Source organism: Anoplophora glabripennis, unplaced genomic scaffold (assembly GCF_000390285.2).
Source record: "Anoplophora glabripennis isolate ALB-LARVAE unplaced genomic scaffold, Agla_2.0 scaffold760, whole genome shotgun sequence".
NCBI lineage: Eukaryota > Metazoa > Arthropoda > Insecta > Coleoptera > Cerambycidae > Anoplophora > Anoplophora glabripennis.
Window position 1 is genome coordinate 52,283 of NW_019417081.1, and position 17,500 is coordinate 69,782.

Genomic DNA, 17,500 nt, shown 5'->3' on the forward strand with positions numbered 1-17,500 from the left:
GTAGATATTTTATATCAGTTAATTAACATATACTCAATTGTTTTCAAAAATAAAAATCGAAAGTCTCTTTTGCGTGGCAAAAATATGATCGAAGAAAAAATAAAGTACCTATAGCAAATTTAGTTGATATTGAATATTACAAAAAAGTAAACCGAACCATAGATTCTTTAAAGGAAAATAATGGAACTTACCTCTTTTCCAACATAGGAGATGTCGAAGTTTCAGATTAAAAAAATATGTTGTAATAACTTCGTTTTCTTTTAAGACATTGAATTTTGCATACACTTTTATCCTATACCAAAATATTAATCGTGTAAAGAAGCTTGTACTATTTGTAAATAATTATAAGAAATTAATAATATTAAGTAACTGAAGTAATTTAAGTAATTGAAAATATTAAGTAATTTTAAATATTAATTAATTTTTACAAGTGCCTTCAAATTTATATTTTCATTTGTTTATAAAAACTTTTGAGTGACTTCCTATTAACTAATTTGTAAAGGGTTGAATTCTAATGATAGCCAACTTAAAAATTGTTTCTATAACTGATCACTTATTTTTTAACTAACATCACACGAAAAATGTATCGGCATAAAATACACGTCTGTGCAATCTCAGGTGAATATCTTAAAATGCCATAGATTTAAATCCTTTTATATCGTTTTTTACAGTAGAGTTTTCACTCATTTTTTTTAGATATTGTACTAATAAGAACAAATACTTTAACAAATATAATAAATTTTATTTATCGTATGTACAATATTCAGTAAACAATAATAAATTACTGTTACAATGAATCTGCATATTCATGTTTACCATTTTCAGCAATTATTCCATTTTCCATCACTTTCCCATTTTCCACTAGTTTTCCATTTTCAACATTTGCTGTTTTTGACGGGATATGCCTTTCATTTACCCAATGACACAGGTGGCTTCGCATGGCAGGGGTGAGCGGAGGTATATAAGATCTTGGTATTAAGAATGTGGATAGGTTGAAAAGATCGACGAACACCTTGTACCGATCACTGTAAATGGTATTTTAAATAATATTTCTAAAAATAAAATTAAAGTAGATTACACCAAAAAAAGACTCAAACAACCTTTGAAACTCTTCGACTTCGGTTGAACATCCTAAAGCTACCCTTAAAATATAAAGATTGGCTAAAATTGAATGATGTCAGCTTAGTTAATGATCTACATACACTACAATCCATTGCCTCAATACTGAATACGTAGCTTGGACAGAGAAGGACAAAACTCAGTCCTGTAAACACCGAGTTGGTGGATATTATGCCTTCCCTCCAAAACTCCAAATCTACTGGACCTTTACATTTAGCGTGTTCCTCTTTGAATGAGGGTCTGTATAGCAGTATTTCTGCAATCTTGATCTCTGAAGGCAGTTTCGAATGCGTTACAAAGAGATACGTATGAAAGACAAAAACTGAGAAAAAAATAATTAAAAGAAAGGAAAAGCGACACAAAAGGAAAAATTATATCTAATAACCACTTATAGATATAGCCTTTAGGTGTAGCTTTATAACTGACTCTGAGTCTTTAGAAATTTCAGATTTTGGCAGATAGAAATCCACCAAGTAAAATTGTAATAGATTTAATGGCTTCGGTGAGTAGGGTTTTTTAGTGGTCGTCAAAAACTGCAGACTTACAGAACTCATTTTGTCCTTTTATGTCCAGAATACATCTGTAGTATTGAGTGTGGATTGTATTGTCTGTTGAGTCACTCACTTGTCTGCTACTTAGGGTGCGTGAATCTCATTGTCTCCGAACTATAAATTTGTAGTATCAATTTGTTACTTGAATCTGCTAAATGTAAAATTTTATCTGATTTTTAGATTTCAAGTGAATCTTTGAAGACTCAAAATATACTATGAGTCCTACTGAATCCAAAGTTATGTCTGCATCTAAGGGTGGTTTTTGGCAATTTAAAAAATACTGAGATTTATGGGACGTTTCCCAAGACAGATTGGTATATGGGTACGACCATTTTTTTTGTGTATCTGTCTGTGTTTATTATTGTCCTAGTAGTATCCACTTCAAAACACTATCTATTATGAGAATTTAATCGGTTTTAAGATATTTTAATTAAAATTTTCTTAGGCCCCATCAAAGTGTAACAAAAGCGCGGTCATTTATTTATTAGTTCCCAGAACGGATGGGCATAAAGTAAAATACTTTTGTCAACACAAATTATCGAAAGTTGAGGGCTTTCAAGTAGTAGATCGACAAGACCGACCTTCGGGGAAGGCTTCACAAAATGTATCAATATTTGTAACAAGTTCGCTTAGAGTCAGGGCCATATGGTCTAGGAGACGCCGCGTAGAACCCCATCTTTTTAATAACGCGCCAAACCGCGAAAAGAGCGTAGGGGTTCCAATTTAATATTGTAAATAGATAGTAATTCGAAAAGAGAGTATACCTAAGAAGCTGGGTTTTTTTGACGGATTTTTCCTAGCTATAAGAGTAGATTAAATGAGAGCGAGTAATCCGTCCCCGTAATTGCTACGCGGAGTCATAGGGGAAGGCTAGGGTTACTAGTAAGTCATATAATTATTGTTATAAATGTAAATTCAGTCAATTAGATAATTATTAAAGCATCCCGATATTCAGGTCCCCGCCAATAAGATAAGAACCGAAACTTCTGGACCCAAGAAATGGTCGTGGTCAAAGCGAATTGTGGAATTCGAGAAGGATCTGCAAGAAAACGGCAGTTCGTTCCTAAGTTTCACATTGAGCAGACTAATTATTAAATTTAAAGTCTCGGGCTAATTAATTAATTTTTATAGTTTTTCTAAATTTTGCATAGAGCGCGCATACCCTGAATCTCGGTACGCTGTCGCGATTGAATCAATTAATTAATAATGTTTGTTTTGTTTATTGTTAATAAAACCCTTCCTGGAAGTTTTGTGTTTCCTTTTGTTTCTCCAACTTCAGTGCTACCCACGTAAGCAATGAAAGGGTAAGTGCTTGGAAGTAATTTTCTGAACATACAACATTTCTAAGTTCCCACGTGTTAATTAAAGTATAACGATAACTAAATAAACTCCCTTTCGAGAATTGAATAGTAACTCTTTCGAGCATTAAATAGATAATTAATAATAGGTAGATAATTAAAGAAATAACCCCTCAGGTTACAAAAGCGTGTCAATATTTTAGCTTGAGGGTAATAAATAGTACTAATAGATAAACAATAAAAAATATATATGTAATTCATACTGCAGTTTTGAAAGAATGTAAGTTATTTTATTATTTTTAATGTTTTTTGTTAGATTTGCTGTTGATTTCTAATTTGAACGTAACTGACTGTATATTATTGCGCCATAAAAATTGTTTACACTACAATTTAATGAAATAATTCGCTATCTCAAACACTGTTAACATTAAATTAATCATTTCTATAATTGAAAAATTTGATTATCATAATCATTCTCTAAATTATCCATTAAACTTTTAATTTTTTATCCTAAAATATTAACCTTATAGTTGTAATAAATCTTTCACTTTTAATCTATAACTTTTGTTAATAGTTAATTAATTGTCAATTTTTAAATAATCGATTAAAAGAATATAAATGTGAATATAAAGTGTTGTCATATGTTCTAGATAATTTCGTGTTTCGATTACGCGTAAGGTGCAAACAAAGCTTTTGAAATTGTTTGAAAATATGTATAAAAAAAATCTTTTTCAACGTTGATACCCTCTAACACTTCACAAATAATTTTAAATCTTTGTACAGTCCGTACGATATTTGTTGAGATACAATTCCAAGAAGACCTATGCGTCACTTTTTTCGAATTAATCGCATTCGACACCTGAGGTAGAGAGACATTGGCGGCCAAATATCGTAAGAACTGTAAAATTTGTTTAGTCGATTTATTGGGCTTTATTGATTTCCATGAAATATTAGGATACTTTGTATGTTATATATTTCATTATTATAAGATGCACATAACAAATGACTTATTTTTTCTTACAGTTTATTTGATATGAAATCTATTTATCAGCAGCAATAGTAAAATTATAAAAACAAAACTTGATTTATACGGTGTTTGACTAATTATATTTATCTAAAATTGTCGATAACTTTTAATCTTTTATAAGAAAAATTTATGGTTTATTTGATATTTGACCATCTTATTTACCAGTAGTTTATTTATTAAAGACATTGTATGAGTTTGTATTTAAATATTCATTTATTCAAAAGTTAAATACAATAGTAAAAAAAGTTCTTTGATTCTTCTTGTGGATGTCTCGCAGTATTTCCGTCAGTGGTTGACACAATCATATACAAATTCAATGACTTTGTATTTCTACTAGTTAAATCGTTAGCTTCAGTTTCATCAGTTTATGTCAAACATTTTCAGATATATTTGCATAATTGTTGCATTTGTCAAAAACTTTGATCGATCTGTATTTCAAAAACTCAACTGTTTATGACATACATTCATACGAATTTATTTTATGAATTATAAAAAAAAATGCAATTTTATATATATATTTACTTATTATTAATAATAAGTAATTGTTCCGTGATCTATGTACCTGGTCATCGCCAGACTTAAATCTTAGCTAAGAATCTTTGATCTGTTTCTATTGTTCTCGGGCTAGGCTCTGAAGGGGCGGCCCCGCTTTCAAAACTCCTTGGACCCCCTACTAAGGATTTCGGTTTTTGTTGTTACATAGGCACGGTATAACGAAAGGAACATGGTAGTTGGCATGGCAAAGAAGAGCACGGGTCGTCAAAGCTTTAAAACCACTATTACAATTAAAAATGATGATTGCCCTCACCTTAAGGTTGATCTTAAATACTGGTACCCCGAAGACCCTCCTGTGCCCAGTTGGGATGACCCTATCATTCTTTGTACCATAAGAACGTGATTGTCTAAAAATAATGCCGAAAGTTACATTTCACATTACGTAAAACTTCCGGAAGGAAGATATCTTAATTTTACTATTATTTGACGTTAACAGGATACATTAGCTTTGTTCCTAGAGCAATCCAGAACTAGTGCATTAGGAACAAAGCTATTGAATACAAGAAGATATTAAAATACAATTTTTTAAATGAAACGAAATCCAATGTTAGTACTGAAAGTTCGAAAAAAGAATATTGACTTAAAAATAAATACGGGTCTAGTCTTTTTTGTATCTGTGGTTACAAGGAGACTATTTAGAATTAAAATTAATCCGTATTAACACCTGATGTGATAAATTGCATTCATATCTCATGAATGTAGAAAAGACTCTACGAACGGTTTTGATCTCAGTTGCGTCAGTAATTAATGGAAATATGTTTCATAAGGTAATATTTCTGGTAAATGTATCGACTTATCAAATAAAATCTAACTCTACTTGGATTTCAAAGAAAAAGACTTACATCTCCACTTTGTTATGAGGGAATCGATGTCCATCAGAAGGGTCAGGATTTGATGAGGTTGGCTGAATCGTGGTTCATCCCGGTAAAATGTAATCATGATGGCACCCTGTAAAGCTTTGTGGGAAAACCTCCGTTCGCCTCTTGCTATTAAAGCTCGATGTATTTCCGGGTTGAATATAGACTCGTAGACCTCCCTTCTCTTCTCAATGTCGGTAAGTCGGTATTGTCTTATGCACTCTGTCTTTTCTTCCTAAAGCATGAAATTACTAAATAAATGAATAGTAAAATTCTTGTTTATACTCGTATGTTCCACATGTATGTAAAAATTTCTTAAAATAATATGTTGTAGGCATGTGGCAAATCTCTAAGACTCAATGACAACTCTAAGTACAACAACTAAAGATCTCAAGTAATATTACTCACATCGGCTAGAATTCTTTGCTCTTCTAACAAAACTTCAACTGCTTTCTGGTATTTCCCCCAAAAATTAAACCCTTCTAGTTCCAATCCTGGTGTTCTCTCTAACCATCTTTGGACTAAATCCATGAGAGACGGTTCCGTTTCTGACACTTCGATTTGCTTGGTAGCATCCTACAACGTAGCCATGTTAATATAATGTTCTAGTTAGTTAATATTTGTAGTGAAATATTAGTCTTTTTCATAATATTTGCTTGTGAAAGTCTCATAAGTGTAAACTAAAGTGAAATATTTTTATATACCAATCGCCACATACTGTAAAGTATAGAAAAGACTTTTGAGATCATTAGCAATACAGAAATAATTAACCTCAATAATTGTGTTAAATAAATATTTATTTTATAAATTTATGTACTAAAATATACAGAACCTTCTAAATGTACTGGCTGAACGCTTTTTTGGAAGCGATTTTTAGAAAAATTATTTTAAATGATGTTTTTATAATCAATCTGGCTACATAGTCTTAATTGGTATGTATGCTACAGTCTTCCAGGGCGAGGTTTTTGCTATTTTAATGGTAGCAAGAAAGGAGAAGGTAAGGAATTGTGTAGAGGAGAAGATTTTTATCCGCTCCGACAGTCAGGCCGCACTCAGAGTGGTTAGCACCCCGAGGACTAGGTATGCCCTTGTCCAGGAATGTGGATACGCTCTAGAGTCATTGGCCAGACGAAGAGAGGTAGAGTTGGTTTGGGTCCCAGGCCATATGGGTATCCCTGGTAACGAGAGGGCTGATCAACTAGCTCGTCTCGGGTCCAGAGGACCTGGCCAGGGACCTGAACCAATCTTAGGTATCACACGAGGCAGCATCAATGGAGCCGTCAATAAATGGGCCTATCAAACTTTAGGTCAGAATTGGAGGAGAAATAGAGGATGTAAGCAGGCCCATAGTTTTATACATGGACCTAGCAAATCCAAGACGAGATGGCTGCTGAGCCTTAGTCGAAGAGACCTAAACCAAATGGTGGGGGTTCTGACAGGTCACTGCAGACTTAGGAGGCATTTAAGTTTAATAGGAATTGAGGAGGACCCTCTATGCTCGAAATGGGGAGAAGGGGAGGACACCCCTGTCCACCTTCTGGGACATTGTGCAGCCTTTGGGAGAATAAGACATAAAGTCTTTGGTGCTGAAGAGCTGCAAGAGGTTGAGGTGAGAGACCGGCCAGGGTCGAGGAGGGTCAGAGGCAGAGAGTGGATAGGTGATGGGACGGCGGGGTAGGCAAAAAGGGCCCATTTGTGGCCTAATTGCCAGGCTGAGGCCGCCCCTTTACTACTACTACTGCTACTAGTCTTAATTGGTAGGTACCACTTAGAATTCCCATATCTCAAATTTTAGCAATTTATAACGTAGAATATTTTTTTATAGATATTTAAAATTTTAAGTTGCTGACATTTAAAAATGTGAGATTGATTAAAAATGCCTGAAGATGAAAAATTAACCAATACCTGCCTAAAAATTAACCAATATCTGCCTCCTAAATTAACCAATACGGAATTAAATTAACCAATACTTGCCTAAAAATTAACCAATACCTGCCTAAAAATCAAATCTAAAATTACGAAAGAAGATTATTTCCGGACTCTATTATCTTATAATCCACAGGGCAATAATTGCCTAATTTTTTATTTTCAGACATTCCAAATTCTCGCATATTTTAACACCGAAACAGAAATTTCATAAATTTAAAACCAGGTTTTTCACAAACTGCGTTATAAAATAATCAAAGTCCTACATCCCAAAAAATTTTTAGAGAGGTGATACTTATTAGACTATACTGTATATTTCTTTATTGACACCTAATTTATGGAACAACTTCTAAAAGCAACTTTATGGGAAAATAAATATCTTTTACAGAACAACTCTTGCTAAAATAACATGACTAATTTTCTACAACTATTAATAAAATGTCAGCAGTGTCTCAGTAAATACCTCGTTATTTCCAAAGACTTTTGTATAATTCTTATTATATTTCACTCTGTTCTCTTGTCGGACACCAAGCTTGTTCTCCAGAAGTCTAAACTGAAGGCTTTGAAATCCGGAAGCCGGGCGTAGATAATTTCTAAATTCCATAAAGTCTAAAGGTGTCATTGTTTCCAAGATCATCACTTGATCTACCAGAACCTAGAAAGCAAAATAAATTTGAAATTACTTATTGTAGAGCAGTTCTCATTTCACAGAATTTAACTCTTTCTTTAAAGTACCTACCAAATCGGGATTTTGGAGGAATAGTTCAGCGAAATGATTTCCATCTTCTCTTAGGAAAAGTGTCAGTGTCCGCAGTATCAGTGCCATACTTTGAATATGTGATGTATGGATCAAAATAAATAGAAAAAAGTCCTGTATAACATGGGTCCTAAACTTAATTGTTTGGATAAAATGGATATTGTGTCAAAAAATCTAAGTTTACAAAATAAAATAGATTACAATGATAACTAAAACTGTTTGTTTTAAGGCTAATAATGATTTGCTTCTTCGCATATCGCAATATTTTATGCAAATATATGATAATAAGATTTAATTTATATTGTTTTTAATTAATTATAAATGCTTACAATCTGGAAATACAGAACCGTCTTCTTATGAAAATTAACGTGATTTAAATCGCAATTCATTTTCTGTGGTTTTTATTGTTCTCTGAAGTGTACTTTCTCTGAAGTGTACAATTGTATCAGATTGCAAAGCAACTGGTAATTATTGCGTCCTTTGATTGTTTATAGTACTAGTGTTATTGCAGCATATTTGTTTATGCGAACTAATATTGTCTATGAAAAAAGCGAAGCATCTCATAAACTGTTATTTTCAATTAAAAAAGATGGTTATTGTAAAAATGTAGAATTGAATTTAGAAAGTACCTAATACAATTTTTTAAAGCTACGGGACATTATGTGCTGTAATACTGGCCCTCTGTACTTATACCGGGCATAGCTTCCGGTACTTTTCGCGTTATTTAGAAAAAGCATAGTTAATATTCATATTTCTATAATTTGCTTTATAAGCCATACATTCTACTATTGATACAATTGTGCAAGGTTAAGATGCAGATACACCTAATCATTAAGGTCTGTTTAAGCAGCAGTCGAAGACTGATTTGAAACTATCATTTGACCACAACTTAAGTGGTCGAATATATCTGTAGCAAAAGCCGGGACGCGGGGTAGTTTATTTATTAGTTCTTGGAACGGATGGGCCAATTCAGACAGTAAAATATTTCAGCCAACACTAATTATTGAAAAGTGAAGGGTTTTCAAGTAGGTTTAGCGTCGCCATAAAGTCGTCGACAGACTAGTGCCTTTTGTAACTGGGAGTAATAAATTTGCAAAGCCGTCCTTCAGAGAAGGCCTCATGAAATTTAGCAATGTTTTTGAACAAGTTGACTTAGATCGTCGCCGTCGGGGCTATGTGTCGAGCATTTGGTATCAAGGGTTTAGCCCATGGTGAAGGGAAAAATATTTCTAATAACGCACGAAATACATTCGAAAAAACGTAGGAATTCCAAGATACTCAAACAAATTTTTAGAATATTATGAGGAAAAAATAGTCGATCAAATAGCTGGTTTTTAGGCGTATTTTTCAAGCTATAAGAATATATTAAATCAGACTGACTAATCCATCCCGTGTTGCTATACGAAGTCATGAGAGGAAGGGTAGGGTTACTTGTAAGTTCAGGTAATCACAGACTTATTCAAACAATTTTAAATTTAGTCAATTAGATAACTATTAACATGGTATAGTTATGCCAAAGCGTCCCGATATTCAGGGATCCCGTCAGTGAGATAAGAACCGAGACTTCAGAAACCAAGAAATGGGTATGTCGAAGCGCGGTGTCGAATTCAGGAGAGAAAAAGGCAGTTTTTCCTTGGATTCCACACTGAGCAGTCTACTTAGTTTTAAAGTCTTGGGTTAATTTAATAATGGATAAAGTCTTTCCAAATTTTGCTACGGAACTCGCATTTCCTGAATCTCGGTACGCTATCGCGAGTAAATGATTAATAATGTTGTTCGAGACCGTTGTGTCATCGTTATTTTGTTTGTTTTGTTTTTATTGTTACTAAAACCCTTACTGGAGAGTTTTGGTGTTTCTTTTTGTTCTTTCAACTTCAGTGTCACCCTGTATAGCCAGTTACTGGATTACATTCTACGTAAGCAATGGATGGTAAGTGCCTGAAATTCATTCTTTGAACATTTCTGAGTTCCACGTATCCATTGAATTAATTTAATTATTAATTCCCTTTCAAGAAGTAAATAGTAAAGTCTTTTGCAATCTAATTACGTTATGATACTGGTCATAACAGGAGATAGATAAATAAAGAAATAATCCCTCAGGTTACATATCCGATAGTGTGAAAACAGTTTGAAACTGTTGCATAAACGGACCTAGTAGTTTTAATGTATTATTTGCGCCCCAGAGAAAAAGAAATACGCACTGTTATGGATAGCATGATACAGTCATATACTGACAAAAACAACCTTAAGCAAAATTGCGCTCTTTAGTTATGAATTTACAGGAAGCAGGATGTATAACCGGAATCCAGAGAGCCGTACAGCTAGAAGAGCAGACACCAAATATTTTCCGGTACAAGCGAAAGGATAATAGTTGCCAATCAAACTGGCATATCTGAAACAACAGTACTTAAACAACAGTAGTTTACCCCTATCATGTTAAATGAGAATAGAAATTGATAATAGCGGTTTCTCCTCACGCAGACAGAATTTGAGAAGTTAGTGTTTGGAAGCAAATTCCAAAAATTTTCTTTTACACGAGATTTTTCACGTTTTATCCAGTAGTTTGTAGCTGCATCTATAATAAAACACTAGCATATTTCAATGAAATTGAACACGAAGAGCAACTTCGTTGAAGAATTTTTGCCGCTGCCTCGTAAACAGGAATGATGGCGGGAATTTTCCAACGTATTCGAAATATCTAATTGGATTTGTACAGTACGCTCTAATTTAGAATACGACGGAGAACACTTTAAATAGGGTTGTTCCATATTTTCGATATTTGCGAATACAAATGCGAATGCAAATCTTTCTGGTCGATAATGCAAAAGCGAATATTATCTAATAATTAAAAATTGAGTAATAAAAGTAAAGCAGGAGGTTTTACATGGTGATTGAAAAAACTGCTGATAGAGTAGGGCAAAAAATACATACAGAAATTAAAGTAGATGCTTCCTTAATGAGATTGGGCGTTAACGTTAAATATCGATAATTCCAAAATACCTTAACATTTCTATTTCAAATTTGCCACGTGCAGTTAGTACCTAAAGACCAATATGTTACGGACAACGGTGGCGTAGAGGCGAGGACAACGTGACCCCTTTATAAATAGGTATTTTCTACACCACTGATAATTTATATTGTCAAATGGGCACAATTTCCATGTAGTGTTCAATTAATTATCAATCTATTGGAAAATTTAACCACATCCAACAATTTTTGAGTAATTCAAGTTTGTATAGCTACTCAAAACCTCATTTTATTGCACAAAACACCCACAAATCAAAAATAATACCACGCATTACTGTACGAATTATTTAGCACTTTTCAAATCGAAAAGCGTACTCAAAACCGTGCTACTACAAAAAAAAGGACATACCCAGTATCAGTAGTAAACAAACAATTTATGTTTTTACAACGGAGTGGTTGAAAATGACAATATATCAGGTTTGTATTACAAAGTTTTTAAATTTCAATTTTTTTTAAATAATTGTTAATAATTGCTTTATTTGACAACTTTTATATAGACGATTTTTGGTAAATCGACTTTTTTTATGAGTTTTATTAGCTCTTAAAATAAATGACACAACTTTGAGAACACCCTGTATATCTTATTCCTATAAGAAAGCAGTTAATAATTTTTTTTTTAATTTTAGTTTTAATGACCTGTTTTGTAATTTATAAGGAGAAAAGAAATTACAACTAAAAATTTATCATTTTTATTTAAACAAAAATAAGGACCGTATTTTGTTTACATCACCAATTTCATCTTTTCAAAATAAAATTTGATTCGAAATAAAAATTCTTTTTTTAAGAATCGTCAACAAAATGTCCGACACGAATTTAAAATTTGATGCAATTAATTCATAATATTCAAACATCCTAATTTTAAATACTTGTTGCTGTAAAATTTTAAATACTTGTTGCTGTAAAATCTGTTACAATAAATGTATTTTGTTTCTCACTTTTATTTAATGCTGCTTGTTCATAATTTTGCAAAAAATGCTTTATTTGTTTTTGGTATTTACTACTTTATGCGTAACCAGTAAATAACCATACACACTCAATTGCCAAATCCAACACAAACTTTATAGGCTTCTTCTTATATGTCTTTGAAATGGACGGACTTAGGACTTATGCCGCACAGATCTCTAGAGTTTATTTTACGGTATTCTGTTACAAAATGAACATAGGGCACTTATACTGCAGACAAAATAAATGATGACGAACATAAGAAAAGTGTACATGCTTTTTTTATTTTGTAGTTTTAAATCTACGTATGGAAAAAAAGCATAGTACGTACCAATCTATGGAAGATTTAAAGGTTGTATATTTACCTTTAGAATGAGAACGATTCTGTTAAGCCTCTTTAAAATTTCAAGAGTCTGGGATTCTTCCAGTACCTCACTGAAAACATCTCTAATCGAATCCAACTCATAAATAATTTGTTTGAACCACAACTCGTAAGCTGAAAGACATACACTATTAGCACAAACATCGATCACTGCTAGAACAAAATAACTGTATATACAAGCAACCATGACGTTATTAGATTAAATGGATTTAGATGCCAGGGATAACGGGAAGGATTGTAAACGATGGAAATCATTGAACTGGTGCTATGTAATAATAGTAATGATAGTACGAAGGATACAAATGTCAGTTTAATTTTGTTACAAAATTACACTTTTTCTTTTTCCATTTTTGTTTATCAGAACCGATATTTTTAATCACTTAAAAACTTTTTGTCTTTTGTATTTTTTATTAAAATGTTCGGTTTGTTAGTAAAAAAAAATAAACCAAATAAGTTTCTTTTTACAATTTATTCAAAAAATACTAGCAAGACCATAAACGAAGTGCATCTCGCATTTTTTACTGTTTGTGTAGTTTACCATTTTAAAGACCATAAATTGTACACCTGTTGTATTAAGTGAGGCGAGATATACATAGCGACAACAATATATTATTTTCGCAAATCCCTGATAAACAACTATTTAGAAAAAGAAAAGAATGTGGTAAAAAAAATAATTAAATATGTATGTAAGTTTTATCAGCATAAAATAAAATATAATTAGTACACTGGCTACGTTTAATGTTTTTTTAATGCACATGTACTCTATTTTTTACAAAACATTTTAGTGGAAAAATACAAGATAGAAGTGCAATAAAGAAACAAAAAACCCGCTCGTGGGTCACAAATGATTTAAAATATCGGTTTAGACAGTCATTTGATAAGAAAAACAATAATCTTCTATGTTTCTCCAACTGTGAGAAATAAAATAAAAACGGAATTTTAGCCTACCCCTTAAAGGGATGTAACTTGGACCGTAGACGTTTTTGAAAAGACTCTCTTACTTTTCTTAAAGGTTTTCCCATTATTAAAGAAACACCCTTTGCAAGCACCACTAATCCATGATGTGATGAGTTACTACATTTTTTTTTCATTATGATAATATACCTATAAACATATCAACATCAACTCAGCTTTTGCTTTTTATTTCAATTTTATTGCAAAGCAGTCTATTTTTTTTCTCTTAATCTACCTCTACCCAGACATGACCTTTATCATTTTCAATCAAGAATATCTTATACAAAATGGACAGCTCCTGAATTTATGTGACAATCTGGATTTCTTACATTTCATCGTTTGCTCTCGAGACACGATAAAACATTTTATTGTTTCTGAAGTTTGTCCAATGATTCCCTATGTTGATTTTTATTTACGGATTACCGAAGCCAGTGGGTTGCTCCCGTTAAATTTCAATGTGCAATTTATATTTTACTACCTACCATTGATATCATTTTATTGACTAACCTCCATAAGATTAGATTGCTTGTATCATAACAACAGTAATAAACCTTTGAAATTATTCCAGACAATATTTACTATTTGTTAGAGACATCGATAATCTGTATCCTATCTTTTGTATTGACATGGGAGTTTTGTTTTGTTAGTTATTATTGATAATAACGTCAAATGTAATCTTGTTGTTTTGTGTTTTGTGGAAAATATATTTTAAAAGAAAAGTACGTTGTGTTTATATAAAAGAAGAACCTGAGTAGGAGCTGTACGAGCGGGTAACTCGCGTGGTTTCGACACAGAACATAATGGCGACCGTGACAGGACTCTCTGTATAGTGAAAAACGTTTGTGTTTGTACCAGATATTTGTGAATTTCGGAACGATAAACTTTCGCACTGTTTGTGTATTGGAATTTTGTGAAACAAGTGTTGTTTTGAACAGAGTTTATCATGGGTTCGAACGTGGAACAAAATAAGAAACATCGCAAAGTACTGCGTACTGCATTTACAAATAATGCAAGTGACTTAGAAACCCTGTTGACAAGTAGTGACAGATCCCCAGCTAGTTTAAGAGACACTCAGGTGTCATGGGAGCTGCTTGTACAAAAACATGATAATCTGAAAGTGGTAGACCGAGATATTTATGAAGCAATTCTAGCAGACGATGCAACTGAAGAGGATTTATTGTTAACAGAATTGGAACTATGTGATAATTATGAAAAGAGATTTACTGATTTGAGAATCCGTTACAATGATGTTTCCTCAAATTGTCAGCAAAGAAGACAGGAAGATCTGCAATCGGTGATTTCAGAGGCCAGTGGCGTAATAAGTAGGCATAAATTTAAACTTCCTACTATAGAGTTTAAAAAATTTGATGGCAATATACGCGACTGGTTGTCATTTTGGGTACAGTTTAGGAAAATACATGATGATCCTGATATTGCTTTGGTAGATAAGGTAGAATATTTAATTCAAGCAACAGTACCAGGCAGTAGGGCCAGGCAACTAGTGGAAAGCTTCCCTGCAATAGGAAAAAATTATGAGAAAATAGTTCAGGGGCTAGAGGCGCGATTTGGTAGAGAAGATCTACAAATAGAAGTATATGTTCGTGAACTGTTAAAGCTCATTTTACACAATGCCATGTCGAAAAATAAAGTAGATCTTTTTACATTGTACGACAGGTTAGAATCCCAGATGAGGGCGCTTGAAACCCTCGGAGGAACCTCCGAAAAATGTTCTGCCATGCTCTTTCCTTTAATAGAGTCGTGCCTACCAGAAGACCTGCTTAGAGTTTGGCAACGTGTAGGAAGAAGAACATCAACAGATATGGAAGCAAGAGAGCTTGGGTCTCGCGAATCACTCCCTATCAAGGATTCATTCAGTCAGTTGAAAAATTTAATGAATTTTCTTAAGAGGGAAGTGGAAAACGAACAACGCATTTCTTTGGCTAAGGGAGGATTTGAATTATGTTCCGAAGATTCATACGCAGGCAAAGAAGTCAAGAGAAAGGCAAAACCTCATGAGACGATTGTACCGACGGCGAGTACCCTAGTAAGCTGCGATGTTGCCAAGTGTGTGTTTTGTGAAGGATCACATGTAAGCGAGACTTGTGTTAAAGCACAAAAGTTCAGCTTGGAACGTAAACATGAACATTTTCTTTGATAAAAGAGCCTGTTTTAGGTGTCTCAAAATAGGTTGGGATACTCCAGTAGATCGGGAATTAGAATGTGCCTTTAAGAATTGGCTTGATGGACTTCCGTACTTGATGAAAATCGAAATACCCCGTTGGATTGTGCAGGACCAGGCGAAGCAGTAAATTTGAGCCTGCACACCTTCTGCGATGCCAGTAAAAATGCGTATTCTACGGTAGTTTTCTTAAGAGTGGAACAAAGCCAAACAGTAACTGTTCAGTTGCTAGCCGCCAGAGCCAGAGTTGCTCCCTTAAAGAATTTAACGATACCGCGGTTAGAACTGCTGGCTGCAACGATATGAGCCAGGTTAACCAAGTCTATATTGGAAAGCCTTGAAAAAGAAATTGAATATCTTTGCTGGAGCAACTCTTCTACTGTTATTTCGTGGATACAAAGACAAGAACTATGGGCACCATTTGTAGGGAATCGAATTATAAAGATCCGTTCGTTAACTACTATCGAGTCATGGAGATATGTGCTGGAGATTTGAACCCAGCAGACTTACCTCCCGAGGCTGTTCTGCTAAAGATCTGTTTGAATTTAGATGGTGGGAGGGATAGCTTCTTCAACCGCAATCTCTGTGGGTACAAGAAAATCTAGAATGTGACGAACTAGAAGTAAACAGAGAGAGGAAAAGTAATGTGATTGCCTGCATATGCATTGATGGAACTGTTCGTTTAGTTCGTGTGAATACGGTTGGTGAAGAACTTCCTCGGCCTCTACAAAATATCTACCCCCTTGAATGCAGTGATGTCACCGAACTTCAAAGAAACTTTCCCGAAGAGGCGACTGCTAGTGTTGAGTACGAAAGTGATTGTGCGGGAGTGCTGTATAAAAGCAGAGTATCCGTAGACAAAGTGTCCGTTACGCGAAGTGGACGTTCAGTCAAAAGACCTAGTAGATTTAAGACATAGTTAAGTATTTCCAATCAGTAAAGTGGAGCTGATGTCTCTTTTGTCTCATAATAAATTTGTTAGCTTTTATACAGAAATTTCTTAGGTGGGAGCATGTTAAAGACATCGATAATCTGTATCCTATCTGTATCTTGACATGAGAGTTTTGTTTTGTTAAAATAAAAACAATTGTTATTATTGATAATAACGTCAAATGTAATCTTGTTGTTTTGTGTTTTGTGGAAAATATATTTTAAAAGAAAAGTACGTTGTGTTTATATAAAAGAAGAACCTGAGTAGGAGCTGTACGAGCGGGTAACTCGCGTGGTTTCNATAACGTCAAATGTAATCTTGTTGTTTTGTGTTTTGTGGAAAATATATTTTAAAAGAAAAGTACGTTGTGTTTATATAAAAGAAGAACCTGAGTAGGAGCTGTACGAGCGGGTAGCTCGCGTGGTTTCGACAGAGAACACTATTTGTTTATGATGAACATGTGAAAAATTTATCATAACAAAATATTGTATATCAAATGTTATCGATTAGCATGTAATGAAAAATATTTTTCATACAGTCTCAAATTTAAAAACTTTCTGTCTCAATATAAAACTCTAAGGGACTTTGGAGATACCTCAATAAAAATTAGGCCTGCATATAAACCATTTTCATTTTCATAATTTTAGACAGAATCTAATATTTTCACAATTCTGGGCTTATAAGCAAATTCTTTTAAATATTTGTCAATTGTAATCACCAGCATAAAAAACTTTTCCTGGTTTCACTAGGTTTTCATCTTTAGACACTTACAATCCATTTTACGCTGTTAAATTAAAATGAAGACAAAGCATCATTTACAGTAAAAACGCAGTAGGTATATCATCTAGTGAACACACTAGATGTCAATAAGATATTACAAAACATAAGCGCAAACGTTTTATTTACGTTAGTGTGTTTAATAATAATAATAATAATAATAATAATAATAATAATAATAATAATAATAATAATAATAATAATAATAATAAAAATAT

The 17,500-nt window shown here is 33.2% G+C and overlaps 1 protein-coding gene across 1 annotated transcript in view; it reads right to left on the bottom strand.

The window, feature by feature from the left end:
- Positions 1-721: 721 nt before the first annotated feature.
- LOC108912883 (tryptophan 2,3-dioxygenase) overlaps positions 722-17,500 on the bottom strand; it is a 28,438-nt gene continuing 11,659 nt past the window's right edge. The window contains exons 3-8 of the mRNA XM_018718299.2: positions 12,425-12,555; positions 7,797-7,988; positions 5,816-5,983; positions 5,393-5,642; positions 4,804-4,897; positions 722-1,025 (exon numbers count right to left, since the gene is read on the bottom strand). Of these exons, the coding sequence (XP_018573815.1) occupies positions 788-1,025; positions 4,804-4,897; positions 5,393-5,642; positions 5,816-5,983; positions 7,797-7,988; positions 12,425-12,555 (1,073 nt within the window). The 3' untranslated portion in view covers positions 722-787. The remainder of the gene's footprint in view (positions 1,026-4,803; positions 4,898-5,392; positions 5,643-5,815; positions 5,984-7,796; positions 7,989-12,424; positions 12,556-17,500) is intronic.